Source organism: Taeniopygia guttata, chromosome 18 (assembly GCF_048771995.1).
Source record: "Taeniopygia guttata chromosome 18, bTaeGut7.mat, whole genome shotgun sequence".
Lineage (NCBI taxonomy): Eukaryota > Metazoa > Chordata > Aves > Passeriformes > Estrildidae > Taeniopygia > Taeniopygia guttata.
The window spans coordinates 1,559,197-1,579,646 of NC_133043.1; the positions used below are offsets into that span (position 1 = coordinate 1,559,197).

Genomic DNA, 20,450 nt, shown 5'->3' on the forward strand with positions numbered 1-20,450 from the left:
TGGGGAGCCGGGATGAGCCCCCTCCCCGCCCCGCACGGCCCTCACGCCCCGGGCCGGGGCTGCCGGTGCTCCGGGGGCTGTGCCGGGGCGGATTATCCGCGCTGCAGCGCATCCGGCAGCGCCGCTCCCTCCGCTGCAGCTGCCCTCCTTTGTTCTCTCCCGAGCCCCGGGAGATTCACCGGTGCTTCCCCGCCCGCCGGGGAAGAGAGCGCGGCGGGGCCCGGCCGGGCTGGCCGCTGTCCCGGTCACCGGGCGGCACCGGGGCTGTGCCCCTGCCCGGGCGCTCGGTGCGCTGCCGTGGGTTGGCAGCGCCGCAGGCAGGCCGGGCTGGATGGGGGATGGAGCCGGGATGTGGGATGGGGAGGGGGATGAGGACATGGAGCTGGGAGCTGCCTGTGACGGAGGAAACGACCGTGACCTTCACCTTTCCAGCAAAGAGCTCGTCCTCCTGCCGCTGGGCTGGCAGCGCCCGGCTTGGCCATGGCACGGGCATGGGGCTGGCCTGGCGCTGGGGCCACTTGGGAATTTCTCACAGCTAAGGAGGGGACAGCAGATCCCAGGCACAACCCAGGCACAGGATGGGATTTCCCGGTGCTCCTTTCCGGGACCCCGTGGGAGGCTCCTGCCCGGGGCAGTGCCCTCTGTGCTGAGCACAGCCCTGTCCCAGCGCACAGATCTGCTCGTGGCTCTGTCCCAGCCCTGGGTGTCCTGTGTGCTGCAGCTCCGTCTGCATGGGGGCTGCAGCAGTCGGGATTTGCTGCCCAGAGTCCCCAGGACGATGCCCCCCACCTCAGTCCCGGCAATAACGGGCGAGTGGGGCCACAGGCAGCCAAGTCCCAAATAACCCTGCTGCCACCTCTGCCTGTCAGGGCCCGCCCCGACCCACAACACACCGCGGACAGCTCCCGAGGTTAGCAGCCGGGGCTGGGGCCGCTCCACCGTCATCCCCCGGGGTCTACCGGAGCAGGAAGGTGCCGAGCCGTCGGTGGCATCGGGATCCGGCAGTGATAGCGTACGGACAGGCACGCGTCCTTGGCACTGCCGGGGATGGGGGAACGCTGGGGACACGGCCCGGTGGCACGGGGCCCGGCACGGCCGCGCCGGGGTCCCGCGGTCCCCTCGCGGTCCCCTCGCGGTGTCCCCGCGCCCCGCGCGCACGTGGCCGGACCGGGCCGTGCCCCGCGCTCCGCCCCGCGCCCCCCCCGCGCTCCCATTGGCCCAGCGCCCCCCGTCCCGCGCTCCCATTGGCCCAGCGCCCCCCGTCCCGCGCTCCCATTGGCCCAGCGCCCCCCATCCCGCGCTCCCATTGGCCCCGGAGCCCTCCACAAACAAAGGCCGGAGCCCGGCGGGGGGCCCGGCGCGCCGCTCTGATTGGCGGGGCGAAGGGGCGGGGCGGCCCGGGCAAGCCCCGCCCACAAAGCAGCGCCGGATGCCCTAATATGGGTGTGGGCGGGGCTCGCCCATTCATGCGAGCGGGGAGGGGCGGGGCCAAGCGCGGCGCGCGCGGCCCGTTCCCACGGCGCGGGTGGGGCATGAATGGGCGCGCGCGGGGGCACCGCACCGGGGCCGCGCGGCCCGGTAAGGTCCGGCAAGGCTCCGTTCGGCCCGGTAAGGCACCGTGTGGCTCGGAACGGCTCGGTACAGCTCGGTGCCTGTGCTGGGCGGGGGTACGTGCAGGTGGGGAGCGCGAGTGTGACGGTGCCGGGGCTCGCGTGGGGCGGGCGCGATCGTGTCCTGAGTGTGCGTGGCTGCGCGTGCATCCCCCGTGGTTGTACCCCCGGTGCTGTGTCCACCTGCACGCCCCTCTGTGCCTTGCACACCCACGCGTGCTTTGTTCTGGGGGCGAAGGGGGCTTCCCGGCGCTCCCCACGGCCTTGGCTCTGCATCGCTCCTGCCCAGCCCCTGGGGCAGCACCAGCGTCACAAATACTTAGGGGACCCCCATCCCAAAATCTGTGCCATGGTCAGTACCCACTGCGGTGCCCCACGCTGCACGGGGTGACACCACGGTGGGGACACCACGGGCTCTCACCTCCCTCCAGCGTGGGCTGTGCTGTTTGTCCCACGCTGCTTTAACCCCCCAAGATGAGTTCGGCCCTTGCCTCCATCCTCCTCATCGTGCCCATAAATTCATTCCCGATCCCATTCCCAACCTGCCAGGCCCTCGCGGGACATGCAGCAGCTCCCAGCCCGTGCTGGAGATATGGACTGAACTTTGGTCCCTGAGCAATTAAGGTGCCTGAAACTGCACTTCATTAATGGTTGTTCCGCAATAAAACCCATCAAACTGCCCTTATTTGCAATATAAAACTGCAATTTGTTTTAATTTATGTTTTTCAATCCCTGCCGGGTGGTTCCGGGGATCTGCCAGGCGTCTGTCACTGGAACCAGCCATCAGGAGCAGGGTGGCCCCGAGTGCTGGGTGGGGTGTGGGTGGGCTTGCCCCGGGTCTGGAGAGGGGGTTCCCATTCCTCCCCATTCCCCGTGGACTCTGCGCTGTGTCCCCCAAGAAGGGAGGGCAGGGATGCTCCCATGGCTCCAGGGAAGAGCATCCTCATGCCATGGGAGGTTCATGAGAGCCCCCTGGCCACGGAGCTGCCACTGAGGTGAATTCCTGAACAAGACTGGGGTGGTTTCAGCTGTTTTCCTGGGACAGCATCACCCGTGGGAGCTGGGAATCTGCCTCAGCTCAGCTCAGCTCAGCACACGTGTGCACATCCCTGCGGAGCAGCATCGGACCCAGCAGCGGCCCCTGGACATCCCGAGCGATTTGTACTTCCCTGAAGCAGCACAGAATCCCTGCGGGCTCAGCCAGCCCCGAGCCCCCATTTCTAATTACACTCACTGTGGCTCTGCCATCCTCCGGGGCTGGTTGTTCTCCGTGGCTCCAGATCCGGCGGGAGGAATCTGGGCCACGGGGCAGGGCTGGGGAGGGCTCTGAGCCACCTGCAATTCCCGGTGGATCCTGCTGCTGGCTCCCAAACCCCTCAGGGCCCTCAGCCCGGCTGTTCGGAGTGGTTGGAGCTTTCCAGAGAGTTCTCCTTGCTCTCAGCAGGTGCTGAGGTGATGGGAACCTGCCCTGGCGCTGCTGGGACGGAGCCCGGCTCCTGCTGGAGGCAGAATTTGGGATGTTCAGAGCTGCTGAGCAGCTGATGGAAGCTGAGGAGCTGCAGGCAAACCCCATTATTCCCTGGAGATGGGCACGGACGAGCCCCGGGGCTGTGGCACAGGAGGATGGCAGAGCAGGGGCAGCTCCCTTGGTGTCCTCATCCCGTGCCACGGCGACTCCTGGCTGGCTCTGCACATTTCCCAAGCCCCCGGCTCCCACTCGGACACCGAGAAGCCACCAGAGCCCTTTCCCTGACCACATTCCTGAGTGGATCCTTCATCCCAGCCCGAGGACACACACGGACACAGCCACCGCAGGGAAAGCAGCCGGAGCTACCGATGCCACGGCGCACCTGGAGGGAATTAGGCCGCCTGTTCACCTCCCTGCAAACCTTTTGTACAGCGAATTCCTGCGGTTTCCCATCGCAATTGCTGCAAATTATACGAGCGCCGCGTTCCGTTCCGTGCCCTTGGCGAGTGCCACTCGGAGCTGCCGCCACGCCTGCCCTCGGGGGACCCTTCCAGAGCCCCCCCACGTCTTTCCTTCCTTTTCCCTTATCCCGTGGGATGTGGGGGGCACGGAGCTGGGGATGGCTCCGGGGTGCAGATGTGTGCGCACAGCTGGACGCGCGCCCAGATGTGCACGGGGGAGGGGATGCCGGGGGTGATGGGCTCCCTCCAGGCGTGTGCACACACGCTCCGCGTGGATGTGTGTCCCGGGGCGCTCCCGCCGCTCCCCGGCCCCGCTCAGCCCTCCGGGGGCGCCCCCAGCCATGGGGACCCCCTTGGTCCTCCAGCACCACCGAGTCCGGTCCTCCGGGGCGGCAGGAGCGGCCCCGCTTCGCCGCGCGTCACGTCACTTCCTGCGGTGCGGCGGAAGCCGGAAGTGCCGCTGTGGCCGGTGCCGGGTCGGGGCGTGCCCGGTGGGGCCATGGCGGGCACGGCCGGCTGAGGGGGACCGGGGCCACTGGGCGCTCCGAGCCGGCCGTGGGGCTCGGGGAGCGGCCACAAACCGGGTCCCCCGTTGCGGGGATCCTCCGCCGCGGGCCATGGCGGCGGCGGCGGCGGGTTCCAACTGGGGCCTGATCATGAACGTGGTGAACAGCATCGTGGGGGTGAGCGTGCTCACCGTGCCCTTCTGCTTCCGACAGGTGAGGGCCGCCCGCCGGGTCCCAGCGGGGTGCTGCCGGTGTCCCCCGGGCTGGGGCGGGGGTGCCGGTCCGTGCCCGTGGCAGCCTAAAGCCCCCGCGAGCTCCTCCGCGGCCGCGCCGAATTCCGGCCCGAATTTGGGGGGTGGGGCCCTGGTCGGAGAGGAAACTCAGCAAAGGAATCGCTTCAGACCCAGACCGGACATCTCGAGTTCCAAACCCTGCTTTTTTCCCAGCCGTGGAGTCTCCAACTCAAAACTCGTGCTCCAAACTCGGGGTTTTTCCCTGCCCTGTGGTCTCTGACGGCTTCTGCCTGTCTTGTGAGGAGAAGGAAGAAATTAAATTATCATTAAATATGATAAACAGAACTCAGAAGCTTTTCCAAACCCAGCTGTGCCCCTGCACCCCTCCTTGGCATCTGGGGCTGTGCCAAGGCAGCTGCGGGGTGCCCGTGGTTGCCAGCCCTGCACACGGGGAAGGCAGCGGGGCAGGGGCTGGCTGAGGAGGGCGTGATGCCAGCTGCCTGTTGGTAAATACGTTTGCAGCAGAGGTGGCACCTCGGGGTCTGTCTGTGCCCCCTGCAGGGATGAGCCGGGATGGGAATTCTGCTCCCAGTTGGCTGCTCAGGGCTTGGACTGGTGCAGCTGTGGGAAGCTGTGCGTGTTCCAGGTGTCCTTGAGCCATGGAGAGCTGATGTGGAGCTGCTAGGAAGGGGACAGAACTTCCTGAAAGAGGGAACAGCATGGCTGGAACACGGGAAGGAGCTGAGGGTGCTGAGGGAGGGTGGCTGGGCTGTGCTGGGGGGCTGACCCCCCATCTCCTGCTTTGCTCTGCAGTGTGGGATCCTCCTGGGAGCTGTGCTGCTGATCTTCTGCTCGTGGATGACGCACCAGTCCTGCATGTTCCTGGTGAAGTCGGCCAACCTCAGCAAGCGCAGGACCTACCCTGGCCTCGGTGAGACCCCAGCCCCGGGGCTGCCCCCCGGCCCTCCTGCTCTGCTGACAGCACCGTGGCCTTCCTTGGCCTCCCCGTTTGCATTTTCTCCGAGGTGCTGTTGGAACAACAGACGTTTCCTTGCTGCAGTTCCCAGTTTGCTCTGCCCCGGGGCGGTGCTGGGGTGGATCCTGCTCCCACAGCCCTGTTAATGGGCACTGAGTTGTTTTGACTCCGCGGGGCAGGGGAGGAGATGATCCAAACCCCAGCTCCCGGGAGCCATCTGGGATCAATTGTGGGGCTGGGATGAATTAATTATAGGTCTGGGCACGAGTTCCCCACCCAGCGCTGCCGGGACAGCGGGTCCTGCCAGCCTGGCACGGAGCTGGGCTGCCTGGATCTGAGCTGGGAGCTCCTGTATGGCTCAGCAGAGAGGAAACAGAGCGAGCTTCCAGCGGGCTGAGAAAATAAAAACATCTGGAAGATCCCTGGGTGGGTTTTGGCAGAGCCAAAAACCTCGGAGCTCAGTGCTGGCGCCGGGATTGGTGTCTGCTCGTGGCCTCTCCTGGGATTCTGACTGCCCTGGGGAGCAGGAGGAGGTGTTTGGGTTCCAGTCCTTGCTGTTGGCATATGGAGCATCAGGAAAAACCTCCTTTTCCTCGCTCTGCCTTGCTGTTCTGTGGGAGGAGGGAGCTGCGTGGCGCTGCCCACCAGCTGCTGACAGATGGGTTTGCTCCTCCCTCAGAGCGTCCCAGGTGCTGCTCCCAGGAAGCACATCCCGGCTCCTGCCGCCTTGTCTCTGCTGGGAACAGAAAGCATGGAGGAGCTCCGTGGTCTGGGAGGTTGTTTTGGTGCCAGGGGGAAGGGGGAGCCCCCGGCCCAGCTGCCCCTCACAAAACTCCTTTGTGTGCTGCTTCCCGGAGGACAGAGAGTCCCCTCCGCCTTGGAGCGTGTCCCGGGAGGGAGGGATCCTCTGCCCACCCCGGGGCTGGAGTACAGAGAGGGCCAGCAATGCTGCCCAGCTTCCTCCTGGCAGGGGCTTTGGCAGCGCCGTGCCCGCTCGGTGCCCTGGCAGAGGTGCCACGCGCTCCCGCGCCGCATCCCAATGCCGCGAGGCCGGGCAGCCCCACACAGCCGCCTTTGTCCCCACAGCCCGGGCCGGGGACATCTGCGGGCGCTCCTGGGAGGCTTTGGCAGCGCCCAGGCACGGAGGAAAGCTGTGCCCATTCCCTGCAGGCGGGCAGAGCCTTCCGGAGGAACTGGGGCACAAAGGCTGTCCCAGGCCGGGGCTGGCGCTGCCTCCGCAGCACGGCGGGATGGGCAAGGGCTGCAGGGAGGTGTGGGGCTGAGGAGGGAGGCGGGAGGCAGCTCCCTCATGGCTGTTAACCAGGAGAGGAGCAAATCCCTCCCCTTCCAGCAGCACTGGGATGTGCTGGGCGGCTCCTGAGGGGCAGCTCAGCCCTGCAGGACAAGGGGCTGAAGCGCTGTCCCAGGAACCACACTGGGTTTGAAAGGCTTCTCCAGCTACTGAGCAAGCTCTGCCCAGTTGATCCCATTCCAAGGATTTGAATCTACCATTTATTTTACAGTCATTACCTCCTGGAGAAGATAAAGAATCCCATTTTTCCGTTGTCCCCAGGTGGGGACACCTGCCCACAATGTTTTGAGGCTTTTTCTCATTCAGCATCAATTCCAAACAGCCGGGGAGATGGGCTGGTTCCAGCATCACCCGGGGCTGTGTCCGTATCCAGAGGCTGGAATGTGCTCTGGGAGGAAGGGCAGCACCATTCCTCCATTCCCCCCCACCCCGAGCTCAGCCCGTTACTGACCCATCTCCAGGAGGGATGTTTTCCTCTTGCTGGCTCCTCTTTCTCCTCCCAGACCCCGTCTGTGGGCCTGACCCCCCCAGAGCTGTTGCCTTTTCCCTCATGGTTGTGAATTCCCAGAGGAGGCCGGAGCGGAGCGGCCGCTCCCCGTGCCTGGGCACAGTGCCTGGTGGCAGCTGTCCCACTGCCCTGTCACTGATCCAGCAGCTATTTTGGGTGCTCCCCCACATCCCTGCTCCGGGCTGTGGGTCCCTGCAGTGCCTTTTGCTCATTCTGTGGGAGAACATCTCGTTTCCTGAATTTTTAGCTCGAGCAGAGTCCAAGGAAATCAACAGTTGAAGCTAATATTTAAAATAGCAGAAGAAGCTTCCAGAAAGGATTTGGGTTTGTTTTCTGGCAGGTGCTGGGAGTGTTGGGCTGTGCCTTGAGGGAAGGCAGAGGGGACTCCAGGGTGGTGGGGTCATGCTGGACCTCACTGGCAGATTTGGGCACTGTGGTCTGGGTTTGGCACCGGAGCTCCCCATTCCCGTTCTGCCCAGTAAGAGCTAAAAACAGAAGTAAAGTTTTCTTGGCATTGTCTTTTTAAGAGAAAACCCAGTGATTTGAGGACTATTGAGCATTTTCTGCTCCAACCCCAGGATGGAAAGGGGGAAAGCAAAGCCTTGGCAGCAGCCCTTTGGTGTGGGTTGGGAGTACTGGGTATTCTGGGAATGGGATTGAACGTTCTGGGCACCAGCTCAGCTCTCCCAGCCAGCCATGTCGGGCAGCCCAGTTCGAGGGGGAAGATAAAAATAAAAAGGGGACTTGGATTGGAATTCTGCACCACTTTAACTTTCGCCACACACAGTCTTGCACAGGAATATTTTCTCTCCCATTGCCTTTAATGGCTGCCATGTGTGGCTGCTGCTTCACACCACTTCTGGTTTTAAACAGAAAAAAAAGAACCTGCTTGCTGGCTTTCCCTCATCCCTGCTCCTGTCTTACGTGGTTTTCAATTTCCAAAGGGAAAGGCTGAAAAAGAAAGTGGGAGGGTGAGGAAAATGGCCCCAAAATACCAGTGGTGGGTTCCTTCTGCACTGCCCTGTGTCACTGTTGGTGTCTAATTGTGAACTGACATCTTGCCCTGTTCTGGACCTTTCTTTGACTGACTTCCACTCTTTTTTCCCTTTTATGCCAGCATTTCATGCCTATGGAAAAGCAGGAAAAATGTTGGTGGAAACAAGGTAAATCTGCTGCTGATTCAAAGTGAGAACAGTTTGGGTGTCTGTGGCGAGAACCTTTCTGAGCCTTGCTGTGCTCTCCTTCCTTCCTGTGCTGCCTCCTGGAACTCCACAGGAGGCTGGGTGAGATGCCCTGAGCACAGCTCCCAGGTGTCACCTCCATCCCTTCAGCACTTCCCAGGCACTGGGAGCACAGAAGGTGGGGATGAGCTCCCCTGCTGCTCTGCTGTGAAATCACAGCCGTGTCACTCGTGGCAGCTTTCCAGGGGTGACATCCCTGCTGTTGAGTTAGTGGGAGGGAGTGTTTGCTTCCTTGAATCCCAGGATCTGCACTGCTCCTGCCCTCTGTGCTCCCTTCCCTGCGAGATGCCTGGAGGGGGAATCCTGCCTCCCTCTCTGCTTCCTCCCATGACCCCAGTGCGGATGTCAGGTGATGGCACAGTCCTCACAGCCCTGCTTTTTCCAGCAGGGATTCTTTTCCAGGCACGTTGAGCCCAGGGCCGGCAGTGGTGCCAGCTCCTTCGCTCCTCCCAGCTGCAAACTTCTGCTCAGCACTAAAAATACACAGAATATTCCTCAGATGTTACTTGTCCATGCAAGCAGAGGCTGTAATTGCCACAGGGATATTCTATAATTGGAACTGGGAAGGAAAGTGGTCCAGGAGTGGGAGGAGAAGCAGTTCATGGACAATCTTTTCATTAAAGTGTGGTCCATTATGTGGAGAGATGTTGGAGAGCCCACTGGATATTGAGACTCTCATGGCAGCGTCCTGCTGTGGGTGTGGGGCTCTGAGAGCCTCGTGCTGATTCCTTTTGAATTTTTCCAGGAGTTCAAGGAGTTCTTGTCATCTCCAAGATTAGTTTTCCTTGGGTTTTTTCCCCGTGGCTCCCACCAGGAGTTAAACTCCTGCATGGCTTGTGGGCAGAGCTGCGTCTCTGAGTGTTTGGTGTGGATGGAGGTTCTTTGGTGGCTGTTTTATTGGCATGGGGTGCAGAAGGGGTGCCCTGCTCTTCTCAGCACCGAGGATGGGAGCGTGGCCCTCCTAACCCGTCCCTGTTTGTGTTTGCAGCATGATTGGGCTGATGCTGGGCACTTGCATCGCTTTCTACGTCGTCATCGGCGATTTGGGCTCCAACTTCTTTGCCCAGATGCTCGGATTCCAGGTGAATAAATCACTCCTGCAGTGCTCCCAGAGCTTGCACTGAGCCCTGTGTCCCCTGGTGACAGCAGAGCTCCTGCCCTGGGGTGTGCTCAGCACCCCCTGGGGTCCCGGGGGGCTTTTTGGGGTCCCCTCACAGGGAGATCCTCGTGCACGGAGCCTCGGCTCTGGGAAGTCTGGGAAGCTCAGACATATGGCAAACAATCAGTTGTGTAAAACTCCAATAAGGCATTTCTATCAAAGGAATTCTTTTTAACTTGTTCCCTTATTAATTCTGGAGCAGATTCCCGGGAGAGATAATGCTTCCTGCCTTAATTCTGCCCCAGTGGGTAGTGACAGGCAGTTCCTCTGCCTGAGCTCTCCTCCCTGTAGTTCAGGAGGGATTTTTGTCCTGTCCCTGGCCGGTTTTGTGGGCAAAGTCTCTGTGTTCCTGCCTCCTCAGCCGTGTGATGAGCCTGCTGCTGGCTCAGGATGCTCCGAGGCAAGAGGTGCTCTGAGGAGCCGGCACGAGGGCCGTGCAGGGAAGCAAAAGGATTTTTGGTAGAGTGTTATCTGTGCTGCCTGATGCTCCTAAGCTCAGATTAAGGGACTGTGAAGTTAAAAAAGATGCGTTGAGGCTGCAGCCAAATTAGGTATTAAATATTTCCAAGCATTCCAGAGTGTTCTGCTATAATAAATACCAGTGTGAGGCTTTGATTAATTTTCTGGATTGGAGTTTTCAACACTTTCAATTTCTCATCTTCCCAAGTAAATTTAGGTTTTATTTAATTGCATGAAAATACCTAAATAGCTTGTGCTGGATTAGCATTTAACCCCCCCCAGCCACCCCCCAAATTCTTCCAGCTCGGACCTGTCAGACAGAGCAGAGCAACAGTGGCACCCAGTGACTGTCTGAGTCAGCACAGACAGAGCCCGCAGAGCGCCGAGCTTGCAGCCTCTTCAAGCACCTCCAGACACAGAATTGGCCTGTTTAAAGTTGCCTTTGACTCTGGAAAGATGAGCCACGCCCGGGTTGGTGCCTGGGGGGGTGTGTTGGGTATCCCCCCTGCTCCAGGTGTTGATGCAGGTCTGTTCTGCAGGTGTCGGGCCCGTTCCGCATTGTCCTGCTCTTCGCTGTCTCCCTGTGCATCGTCCTTCCCCTGAGCCTCCAGAGGAACATGATGGCCTCCATTCAGTCCTTCAGTGCCATGGCTCTCATCTTCTACAGCGTCTTCATGTTTGTGGTGGGTATGGGCACCAGGCTTTCCTGCTTTCTCTTGGTTTTTGGTGATCAGTTTCACCTCCCAGATGCTCCTGTGATTCCCTCCTAGAGCCCCAGCCCTGTCTCACCCAAATTTCAGGACTGGAAGGAAAGGGAGGTGTGGGAATTCTTTCCATGTAACTTTTCTAGTAGGCTGTGCAGGGTCACACCTCAGAGCTGCCTCCTCAGGGAGGTGTGCAGCCTCCCAGGAGCTGTGCCTTTAAGAAACCACAACATTCACAAGAGCTGGCTGCACTGAAACGTCTCTGGGGATTAGAAACCCCATCCAAGGATATTATAAACAGACATTCAGACATATTTACCTTCTGCTTCCTGTGCAACCCAACTCCTGCCAGTTCTTGTGTCCATGGCAAGGGAGCTCCCTGGCTTCGGCTCCTCCCTCTTTCCATAAAGCTTTTCCTTCTCTTTGGTGAGCTGGTGGTGTTGAATGGCCCTGGAGCAGCAGGTGGGATCCTGTTTTAGGACCCTTTGTCTCTCTCTGCTGAATAGGATTCTCTAAGGCCAGCAGTGCTTCCTGTTTGGATTTAAAAACACGTGTTAAAAAACACATTTTAAAAAGTGCAAAAGAGTTTGCTTTGAACAATAATTCTCACAGTTAATGTGTCAGTGGAAACTGTGTGTGCTGTGATGTCTGATGGCATCAAACAAGGGGGGAATGTCATAGATCCCTTGAAATGCTCTCTGGGATCTTTGGTGGCCCTGGGAGCTGTGTGGGTGGGACGTGGAGCAGGGGGATTGGGATGGAGCTGTGGTGGCTGCTCCCTGCACAGCTGTCACACGCTGCCTGTTATCCCAGCCTGGCATTGCTGCTGCCCTGGAGCTGTTTGGGGCTGGCTGCTCACCCCTGCTTTCTCTCCTGGCTGCAGGTTGTGGTGTCCTCCTTCAATCACGGGCTCTTCAGCGGGCAGTGGCTGCAGCGAGTGAGTTACCTGCGCTGGGAGGGCATTTTCCGCTGCATCCCCATCTTCGGAATGTCCTTTGCCTGTCAGTCGTAAGTACCTGCCATTCCCAGCGCTGGCAGCTGTTCCTGCAGTGAGTTTGTGTGAGGGCACAGGGTCAGGAGGATCCAAAAGGGATAGATACCATCTGCTTTGGTGGTTTGTTTTCATCTGAGTAAGTTCAGCCTCTCATTCAGTCGTGACCCTTTTGTTACCCAGACCCTTTTGTTATTCCGTTTCACCTGGGAACTCTTGTAATGGAGCAACATGAGACCACTGGAGCCAAACAGCTCCTCGGGAGCTTCTGGTGCAGCTGCAGGAGGGATGAAATTCCCCTGGTTCTTGAAGGGAATGCTGGAGCACCAGGAAGGCTGTGCCACCCCACTGTGTGACCCCCTGAGTGCTGAATGCTGGGGGCTGCTCTGCTTCCCCAGATTTCCTGGAGAACACTGCAAAGATCACGCAGTTGTTAGCTTTGGAGGGGCGTTCCTGCATTTCCAGTTCCCTGGGTGTAGTGGCACATGGAAAGAGGTGAGAGCAGACAGGCTATTTCCACCTGTCCAGTTCCCTGGTTTTGCACACAAGTGGGAGAAGGTGAGGGCGGGCCAGGCTGTCCCAGGTTTCCAGCAGCATTCCCTGCTGCACCAGGACAGCACGTGAGTGCTACGTGCCTGGCCAGAGCCATGCCAGCTCTAACCAGTGTAAATCCAGCCCTGGACAGGGAAGGCTGGCCTGCTCTGGAAGGACCATCCTCCTCTGGAAGCCTGGCAGAGCCGGGCTTCCCCTGTGTAGTTCCAGCAAACGGGTCTCGTGCCAACAGTAAATGAATGTGACAGATAAAATTTGCTCAGACTGCTGTGTTTACACCCACTCCAAGATCCAAATCATCATTTCCCACTTACTGGCTCTCTTGGCAGCCCAGATCCTACCCCAGCACACTCCAGGCTTGCTGTTTAATGCCTCCATTACAAATGGCAAAGGAAATTGTGTTCTCTTGCAGCTTTACCTTGTTAACAAATCCCTTTTATTGTTGTTTTCCTTATAGAAGCCATGAAGTACCCAGAACAATTTTTCTGGGAGTTGGGAAATGGTTTGGTCTGGACCTGTTTGTGTGCCTAAATATAGGCTCCATGGCAGTACTTTTGTGGCAAACCCAATCTAGAACTGTGTGGTTTTTCCAAACATCAGGAAAATACACTGTCCCTAGCCCAGGCAATATTTATATTTTTTAAAATTTCTTTTCATCTGTGTATTCTCTCTCTTTCTCTCTCTACCCACACTCTATATATTCTGTTCTCTTTATGCATAGTTTATCTATATAGTCTCAGCTGGGTAGATTTAATTTTGGTAACCTCTCAATCACCTTTTTAACCATCCCACACACTGCAGAGCCTCCCTGTTTCCCTCTTTGTTCCTTCCCAAGCCTGAATGTTAGCCTGGACCCTTCCCTCGGAGGCTGGAATGGAGCTGGAGGTGGCTGTGGAGAGGGCAGGGAGGAATCCCAAATGGAGAGATTCCCAGAGAAGCCAATCTCCTTTCTCCCGGGGAGAAATCCCAAATGGAGAGATTCCTAGGGAAGCCAGTCTCCTTTCTCCCGGGGAGAAATCCCAAATGGAGAGATTCCTAGGGAAGCCCTTGCTCCCTGCTGGTACCTCCAACCCCAGAACTGACGTGCTCGGCCTCCTTTGATGTTCAGGGATTAAGGGTTAAGGATCTTTCTGCTGGGCCTCAGCCTGACACACTTCCTGGGAATGGCTTGGTGCCCACTGGAGCTGGGGATACCCCTTCCCATCTCCCTGCAGGCCTCCTCCCTTCTCCCGAGAGTTCCAGGATGTAGCTGCTAGAATTAAAGTCACAAGAGGTTAATGAGTTGCTAAAATATGCACCTGATGTCAAAAAGAACATTCCCCACGCTTTCCAAGGCTGTAAATACCCCAAATCCCAGGGAATTGGCACTTCTGGCTTTCTGCGAAGCGAGCTGAAGTAGGACAGGCGCTGCGCTGGGATTTGTTTGTTTAATTTTCCTTCAGACAGTGGGATGCTCCAACCTTCTTCCCGCTTTTCCTCTGTAAACACTGTGTTGCTTTAATTATCAGCACGGAGAGCTCCAAGAACAATAATCTCTGGCGCTGGGGCTGGCCCAGAGCCACCCGTGGCCCCGGGAACAAACGGTCATTCATTTTGCAACCCTTTCTGAACCCAAATGTTTACATCACACGTTTCGCTCCACGTGGTGGGGTGGGGAAAACAGGAATATTTTTGCAACACTTAAAAGTTATGAGTGTTCTGAAATCTCTTGGCATTAGCAGTATAAATTGTGGAATAGCAGCAGGTGTTTATGCTCCAGAGAGGGAAGGTGTCAGGGATTTGTTGCTGCTGGGCTGAGGCAGAGAATGGGCTGGGATTGGGGGTTTTCTCCTGTTTCCTGCAGGTTTCCTTAAATATTTTACCCTTTTTACAGTCAGGTCTTGCCTACTTACGACAGCTTGGATGAGCCGTCTGTCAAAATCATGAGCTCCATATTTGCTTCTTCCCTAAACGTGGTCACCACCTTTTACATCATGGTAGGAACTTCCCCTTCTCTTCCCTTGCCAGGAATCTGGAGGGGCCACAGGGATGAGGATTTATCTACAGCTGGGGCTGCTTTCTGCTTATCTGTATTTGTTCTGACAGATAAGTCGTCGTGCTGAAAGCAGAGTTAGGTGGGAGGTGATGAACCCAAGAGCACAGGGGGCATTGGGAGAATCCAGGTTTTCAGAGTGGCATGTTTCCTTGGATGGAGGCAGAGTGAGGCCCAGCTCTTCCTGGGCCCAGCCTCGAGCAGGGGCTGCTGCCCAGAGTTTGGGAGAGCTTTTTCCAGCCTATTTGGAAGGAAGTTATGCCTCATAAGGCAGCAGTTAATAAAACTGGGTTAATAATTCCTAAGGAGAGCCTTGGTCCATGAGCCAGGCTGCCACAAGGAATTGTGACAGCCCCCCTGTTGGAGAGGGACAGTCCATGGGCCTGGCAGCAAGCAAAGTGTGTCCTCTAGGAAAACCCCTTGGATTTGATGAGAATCTTGCTTTTAGGCAGTTCCCACTCTTGGTTAACGACCTGTCCCAAGTTTTGGGGTGCCCATGGAAGTGACCTCACATTTTCACTTGGCTGCTCCAACGGGAGGTCACCGTCCTGCCCCCTCTGTGAGAAGCAGGTGTGAAGTGCTGGGAGTCCAACCCCCCTCCCCTCCCCTCCCCAGGTGGGCTTCTTTGGCTACGTGAGTTACACCGAGGCCATTGCTGGGAACGTCCTGATGAACTTCCCTTCCAACGTGGTGACGGAGATGATCCGAGTGGGATTCATGATGTCGGTGGCAGTGGGGTTCCCCATGATGATCCTGCCCTGCAGACAGGCGCTGAACACCCTGCTCTTTGAGCAGCAGGTAAGATCCCAGGGCTGCCTCGGTGTGAAGCTTGATTTTTGAAGGGTTTTTGTGACTCTTTGGTTTCTGACTGGGCCCCAAACCTGCCTTGGCACCCTGAGACTCTGGTGTTAGTGGCATGTGTCAGGTACTTGCTGTCCCAAGGGACAAAGCCTCAGCTCCCATAAAATCCTCAGGGTGTGGTGACAGTGCGGCAGGGGCCTGTGGCCATCTGTAAATCCTGCTCTGCTCAATGGTTAATTCCTGGCACTTGGAGGTTCATGGCCTCTCTGCCGAGGAATTCCATGGGCCAAAGGACTGGAGTTCCCAGTGTAAAGCTCATGTCCTGTGGCTGCTGCTCCCTGATCCGCTGGGGATTCCAGCTCTGGCACGGACATGTTACACAGCTCAGAGCCGAGGTGGTTTCTTCCTCTCAGAAAAAAGGGAGAAATGTGCTTTTGGAAGCAGCAGAGCCTCCTCATTTCCTGCTGCTCCAGCTGCTGTCCTTTTGCTGGCCAACTCATTGAGCTCAAGCTCCTGTTCCCAGCCTCGGAGCCCAGCCCAGCCCCATTTCTTCTTGCTTCCTCGTGTGCCTACTCATTCCCGCTCCATTATTCTCACCCAGCACCTTTGTCAGCAGCCCTGGAGCAGCCCTTTCCTCTCTGGGTTTGGATGTCCCCTTCCTCCAGCACCTCCCGGGCTGCGGTGCCGGCCCGCTGCGGGGGCGGGCAGTGGGATGTGGGATCCAGCCCTCTCCCACACGTTCCACCTTTCCCAGGGCCAGCTCCTCAGCCAGCCTTTGTGACTGAAGCTGGTCTGTCTGCTGGAGACTGTGAGTCCCTTGTGGCAGTGGCGTGTTCTCCTCTGTGCATTGTGTGCGCGGAGCGCGCCGATGGGATTCAGCAAATAACAGTGAGAGATTGTGGGAATGTTCTGAGGCCTTTGTGTATCTGCATAAATAGAAACCTCTTAGGCAGGAAATAAAACTTGAGCAATTTATAGCTCTAAATCCTGCCACTTCTGCCTGTGAGAAGCCCCCTGCTCTTTTCTCACGTTGGGAGAGCCTGAGGATGGGGGCAGGCAGTCGGTGAGAGGCAGTGGGTGCAGAGGAGGAAGCGCTGGAAACACTCGGGAGCACTTTGGATCTCGCCTGGGCTCAGCTCGTGGCTGGCTGGGCTCTGAAGGTGTCGCTTTGCCTTCCTCCCCAGTGTGTGCAGCAGTGCAGCCGGGACCTGCCGGGTCTGCAGGGCACTCTGGGGCCTCTGCCTTCCACTCCTCCCGCTCGGGAGGTGGGGTGGGATGGGAAGCAGAGGGCCTTTGGAATTCCTCCAGCAGCACCCATCCTCCCCTGCAGTCTCCCTGGGGTGTTTCCCAGTCAGAGGGGCTGCTCCTGTGGTGGAAAGCAGTGGGAATGGCCCTGCTTCCAGAGCTGTTGGGGAACACCCCTCCCTAGCACAGCCCCCTGTGACCTCTCACTCCTGCTGCACCCTGAGCTCCTTCCTCTTGCCCTTGGCCTTGGGCTGTTCTCTGAGTCTGTTCCTGGGGCTGGGGCATAGCTGAGGGGATCACAGCTGGGATGGGCTGGAGCTGCAGGGAGAATTGCTGAGGGAATCACTGGGGGGCTGAGGGAATTGCTGGGGGTCTGGGCACTGTGATACTGGAGCTAAACTCTCCCCCTCCATTCCTGCCCTCCCAGCAGAAGGATGGCACCTTCGCTGCGGGGGGCTACATGCCCCCGCTCCGGTTCAAAGCCCTGACGCTGGCTGTTGTGTTTGGAACCATGGTCGGAGGCATCATGATCCCGAATGGTGAGTGAGGAGCTGGGAACGAGAACTGGCTGCTTTCTCTGGTCTCTGTTATTTGTTTTCCTGGCTGGGGTGACCAGACTCACACCCCATCCTGCCCAGGGGCTCTGGCAGCTGTCCCGTGCTGCTGCTCTGGCACTCCTGGAAAAGACCTTTGCTGACTTTTCCTCTTCTTCCCCAGTGGAAACAGTCCTGGGCCTGACAGGTGCAACCATGGGAAGCCTCATTTGTTTCATCTGCCCAGCTCTTATTTACAAGAAGATCCACAAGAATGCGCTTTGTTCACAGGTCAGTGCTGATGCTGCTTGACATCCCCCTAAGCCCTCTGCAGAGCCTGGGAACGTGCTTCATTTGTTTGCAGCACAGAAACTGCTCAGCACCTCCTCCAGCCTCCCCCTCCAGTCTACCCAGTACAGGTGGGAGCTGTTCTGGGTGGGTGTCCACCACTTAGGGATGCACAGACAGTGGTAGAGGTGCTGGCCCAAGCTGGAACACCAGCTGGTTTTGTCCCTCCAGCAGCAAGTGAAGCAGTAATTTTGTGCATAAAATGCTGCTTCCAGTCCTCCTGCGGGTGGGATTCAGGTTTTGGATCCTCAGAACAGGAAATCCAGGCAGCCTGTAAAACCTTAAAGCCTCACATCCCGGCCTGCCCGGGCTGGGTAAAACAAACAGGGCTCCACGATGTGGTTTGTGCTGCCGACCCTCAGCTTTCTGCTTTCAACCAAAATAATAGTAAAAAGGAACACACACATAGAGGTGTTGCTTCAGGAATTGATTTTCTGAGGGATTGAGGTCGTTCAGAGGCTGTTAGAAGTTTAACTTTTCCTTTTGCTCCAGTTTGAATTGGCCTCCTCAGGGACCGAAACAAAGTGGCTCTTTGCTGGGCTTGATCTCTCTGCTCCTGCAAATTCCGTGGGCTGAAATTAACAGTTTTTGGTGGTTTTTTCCTAACAATAATTTAATCCACTGCCTTTTTCACGGGCCTCTGTCCCAGCATTCCCAGTCAGGACAGTGCTGGGCTGGGAATAAGGTTTTGGGCACAGTGTGGAGTCAGGAAGGGAGAGCAGCACGTTTTTGTGGGGCTCACAGAACTGGTGGCTTGTTCTCTGCTTAATGACTTGTGGCTTTGCAAACCTATGTGAATTTTTTAAGCAGGGTGTGCTTTTTTTCTTCCCTGTGCTTTCCCTGACACAAGGAAGTAGTCCAACTTTCCAGCTTTCACTCTGAATTCTGACACTTAGCTCCGAACTTCTTTGAGTGAAACCCCGAGCAGGAGTCTGAATGCCAGCCTGGGTTTTTCAGGGAAACAAAGAGCACTTTCAAGAATTGCTTTCTATTCCGGCTGAGCCAGAGTGTTTCCCTGCAGTGCCTCGAGGCTGCACTCAGGACAGGCTGAGCTCTCAGCCCGGCTGCTCGGGGTGGGACACTGGGGCCCTCACAATGCCTGACCCCAAACCCGGTCACGAGGCTGAGGGAGATGTTTGTCCTGCAGAAATCCCCACAAAGGAGGAAGGGCTTATCTAAAGCATCAGGCCCCGGGTTACTTCTCGAGGGGCTGGCAGCAAGCTGCCCAGCCTTCCCTGAGTGATCCATTGCCTGTCAGGTTTGCATTCCTGCTTGGAGCGAGAACACACCTGCCCGCCCTGCTCAGCACCTCCCTGCCTCCACAGCCCAGCTCGGAGCCCACCCTCTCCTCCCTCCAGCTCTTTGCAAAGCTCATTTATTCTTTCCCTGGAGCTCTGTCTTTGGTCTCCTCCTTCATTCCTGCACTCCTTTGATCAGGTGCTCCACTCCATCAAAGTCAGCTCCTGAGGAAGGTGGCGGGTGGGGGAGAATGCCATCCCTGGGCTCAGCTGTCCTTCCCTTCCTGTCCCTGTCCAAACAGGGTACACGGACCTTCTCCCTCCTTCTCTGCATCAGCTTTAGCCTCCTTCAGAGCAGCAAACCTCAGCGCCAGCTTTCACACTTCTCGGGGTTATCTTGGCTCTTGTGCTGCTGAGAACTGGCTGCTTTTATCGGGCCACTTCTGGCACCCAGCAGCATCCAGTGTGGGGCAGGTGGTGACGTGAAAGGCCAGGTTTTTACAGGAGATGGTGCAAACTGAGGCTGCGAAAGAGGGATTTTGCACTGAAAGCAGTGGAGAGGATTTCAGGTGGGGGAGGGAAATGGGCAGATGTTTGCTGACCAGTGTGGTATTGATGATTCCGAGATTGTAGAAAGTCTCTGTCTTTCTGCCCCGCTGCCAAAGCAGAAGCCATAATTGGTCTGTGCTGGTTTCAAGGTTGTTTATTCTGTTTATCTCTAACATGTTCTGCTGCCCTGCCGCAGCTCTGTCCTGCAGGGCAGCGTGTGGGGCTCTGCCCTCAGTGGGATGGTACAAACATTAAATACCACAAACTACCTGTGCTGGATTTACAATAACGTGCCAATATCTGTCACCTACGTTGGACAGTGTGTCCCCAGCCTGAACCAACAGAAAAATGCCAACACCGCAGTGAAACATGGAGGGCATGAAGAAGGAGAAAAAGGACAAGGCACACCCAATTTCCTCCATCTTGTCCCCTTTGGACCCCTCATCTAGAATCCTAAAATTTTACTTTTGCACCCGTGCCACACCTAATTATTAGTTATATCAAACACTCAGAGCTTGTAATTCATCCTGTAAGATTGAAAACTCTTTTCCATGGACAGAGATCACAGCCAGTGTCTCTGGGGGCTCTGTCCAGGGGGGTTCCTGACCCCTGCCAGGGTCCCAGACCTGCCAGGGCAGCCAGAGGGAAGCCCTGGATTCCCACAGACCGGCAAAGGGCTTCTGCTGAGGATCTGGGAAGGATTGGAGCTGCTGCTCAGCTGGGCTAGGCTGGGAGTGCCCTGGTTGGAAGGGTTAGGTTGGAAAGGCAGGTCCCAGAGCAGTAGAAAAGCCTGGAGTCAGGCACACAGTGCTGTGAGTGAAGCAGGGAGAGCGTTCCCTTTCTTGTGGTTAAGCATCTGTTCCTGTAAAGGTCCGTGTCCCGCTGCTCCCCGGGAGCCCCGGTTTGGCAGAGCTGCCGCGGGGCGTGTGGGGGTCTGGGAACAGAGTGTGCAACTGCCAACAGGAAGGTGTTGCCTTCCCGGTGTTGACACAAGCTTGTCCGAGAGGCCCCTCCTAGGGAGGCTGGAGTTGCTGTTGTCCCAGTTGGGAAAGAGGAGCTGCTGGAGGTCAGGAAGTGACCCCTGGGCTCGCTCCTGTGCGGGTGGAAAAGAGATTCCCTCTGCCCTTCCCTGGCAGCGCAGGGGCCAGCACAGCTTCCCCAGCAGCGCGTCCAGGGGTAGAGCCCCCCAAAGCCAGCACCTCTGAGGAGGGAGCCGGCAGCGGCCGGGGCTCTGCATTCCTGCGCCGTGACTCCGGTCCCTCGGAACGCTCGGTGGTGTCCAGGAGGGCGGGGATGGCGTCAGGCCACACAAATGCAGCGTGTTGGCTTCCCGTGGAGGGCTGAGCTAACGGCTCTGCTGTGCAGAGCTGGATCATCTTCTGGGAGGAAGGAGGGCGAAGGGAGCGCGACCGGCCGAGGAAACGGCCGCGTAAACTTCCTCTGCTGAATCTGTGTCCCAGGAGAGGGGCCCTGGCCATGCTGAGCCGCCCCAGGGCTTTCCACAGCCTCTCACTGTGTCCATGA

At 57.8% G+C, this 20,450-nt stretch overlaps 1 protein-coding gene across 6 annotated transcripts in view; it reads left to right on the forward strand.

Moving 5' to 3' along the window:
- The first annotated feature begins 1,490 nt into the window (after nucleotides 1-1,490).
- SLC38A10 (solute carrier family 38 member 10) overlaps nucleotides 1,491-20,450 on the forward strand; it is a 33,167-nt gene continuing 14,207 nt past the window's right edge. For 5 of the 6 annotated variants that reach the window (XR_004369451.3, XR_012058557.1, XR_012058558.1 and 2 more), the window contains exons 1-10: nucleotides 3,969-4,258; nucleotides 5,092-5,209; nucleotides 8,192-8,237; nucleotides 9,304-9,397; nucleotides 10,473-10,616; nucleotides 11,521-11,645; nucleotides 14,054-14,156; nucleotides 14,828-15,010; nucleotides 16,686-16,797; nucleotides 16,976-17,082. Coding sequence is in view for 3 of the 6 variants with exons in the window: in XM_030287262.4 (XP_030143122.4) it covers nucleotides 4,157-4,258; nucleotides 5,092-5,209; nucleotides 8,192-8,237; nucleotides 9,304-9,397; nucleotides 10,473-10,616; nucleotides 11,521-11,645; nucleotides 14,054-14,156; nucleotides 14,828-15,010; nucleotides 16,686-16,797; nucleotides 16,976-17,082 (1,134 nt within the window). In the remaining 3 variants the exon portion in view is untranslated. Of the gene's footprint in view, nucleotides 1,609-3,968; nucleotides 4,259-5,091; nucleotides 5,210-8,191; nucleotides 8,238-9,303; nucleotides 9,398-10,472; nucleotides 10,617-11,520; nucleotides 11,646-14,053; nucleotides 14,157-14,827; nucleotides 15,011-16,685; nucleotides 16,798-16,975; nucleotides 17,083-20,450 lie in introns of those variants that run through there. The other variant, XM_072936888.1, reaches the window with a different exon arrangement.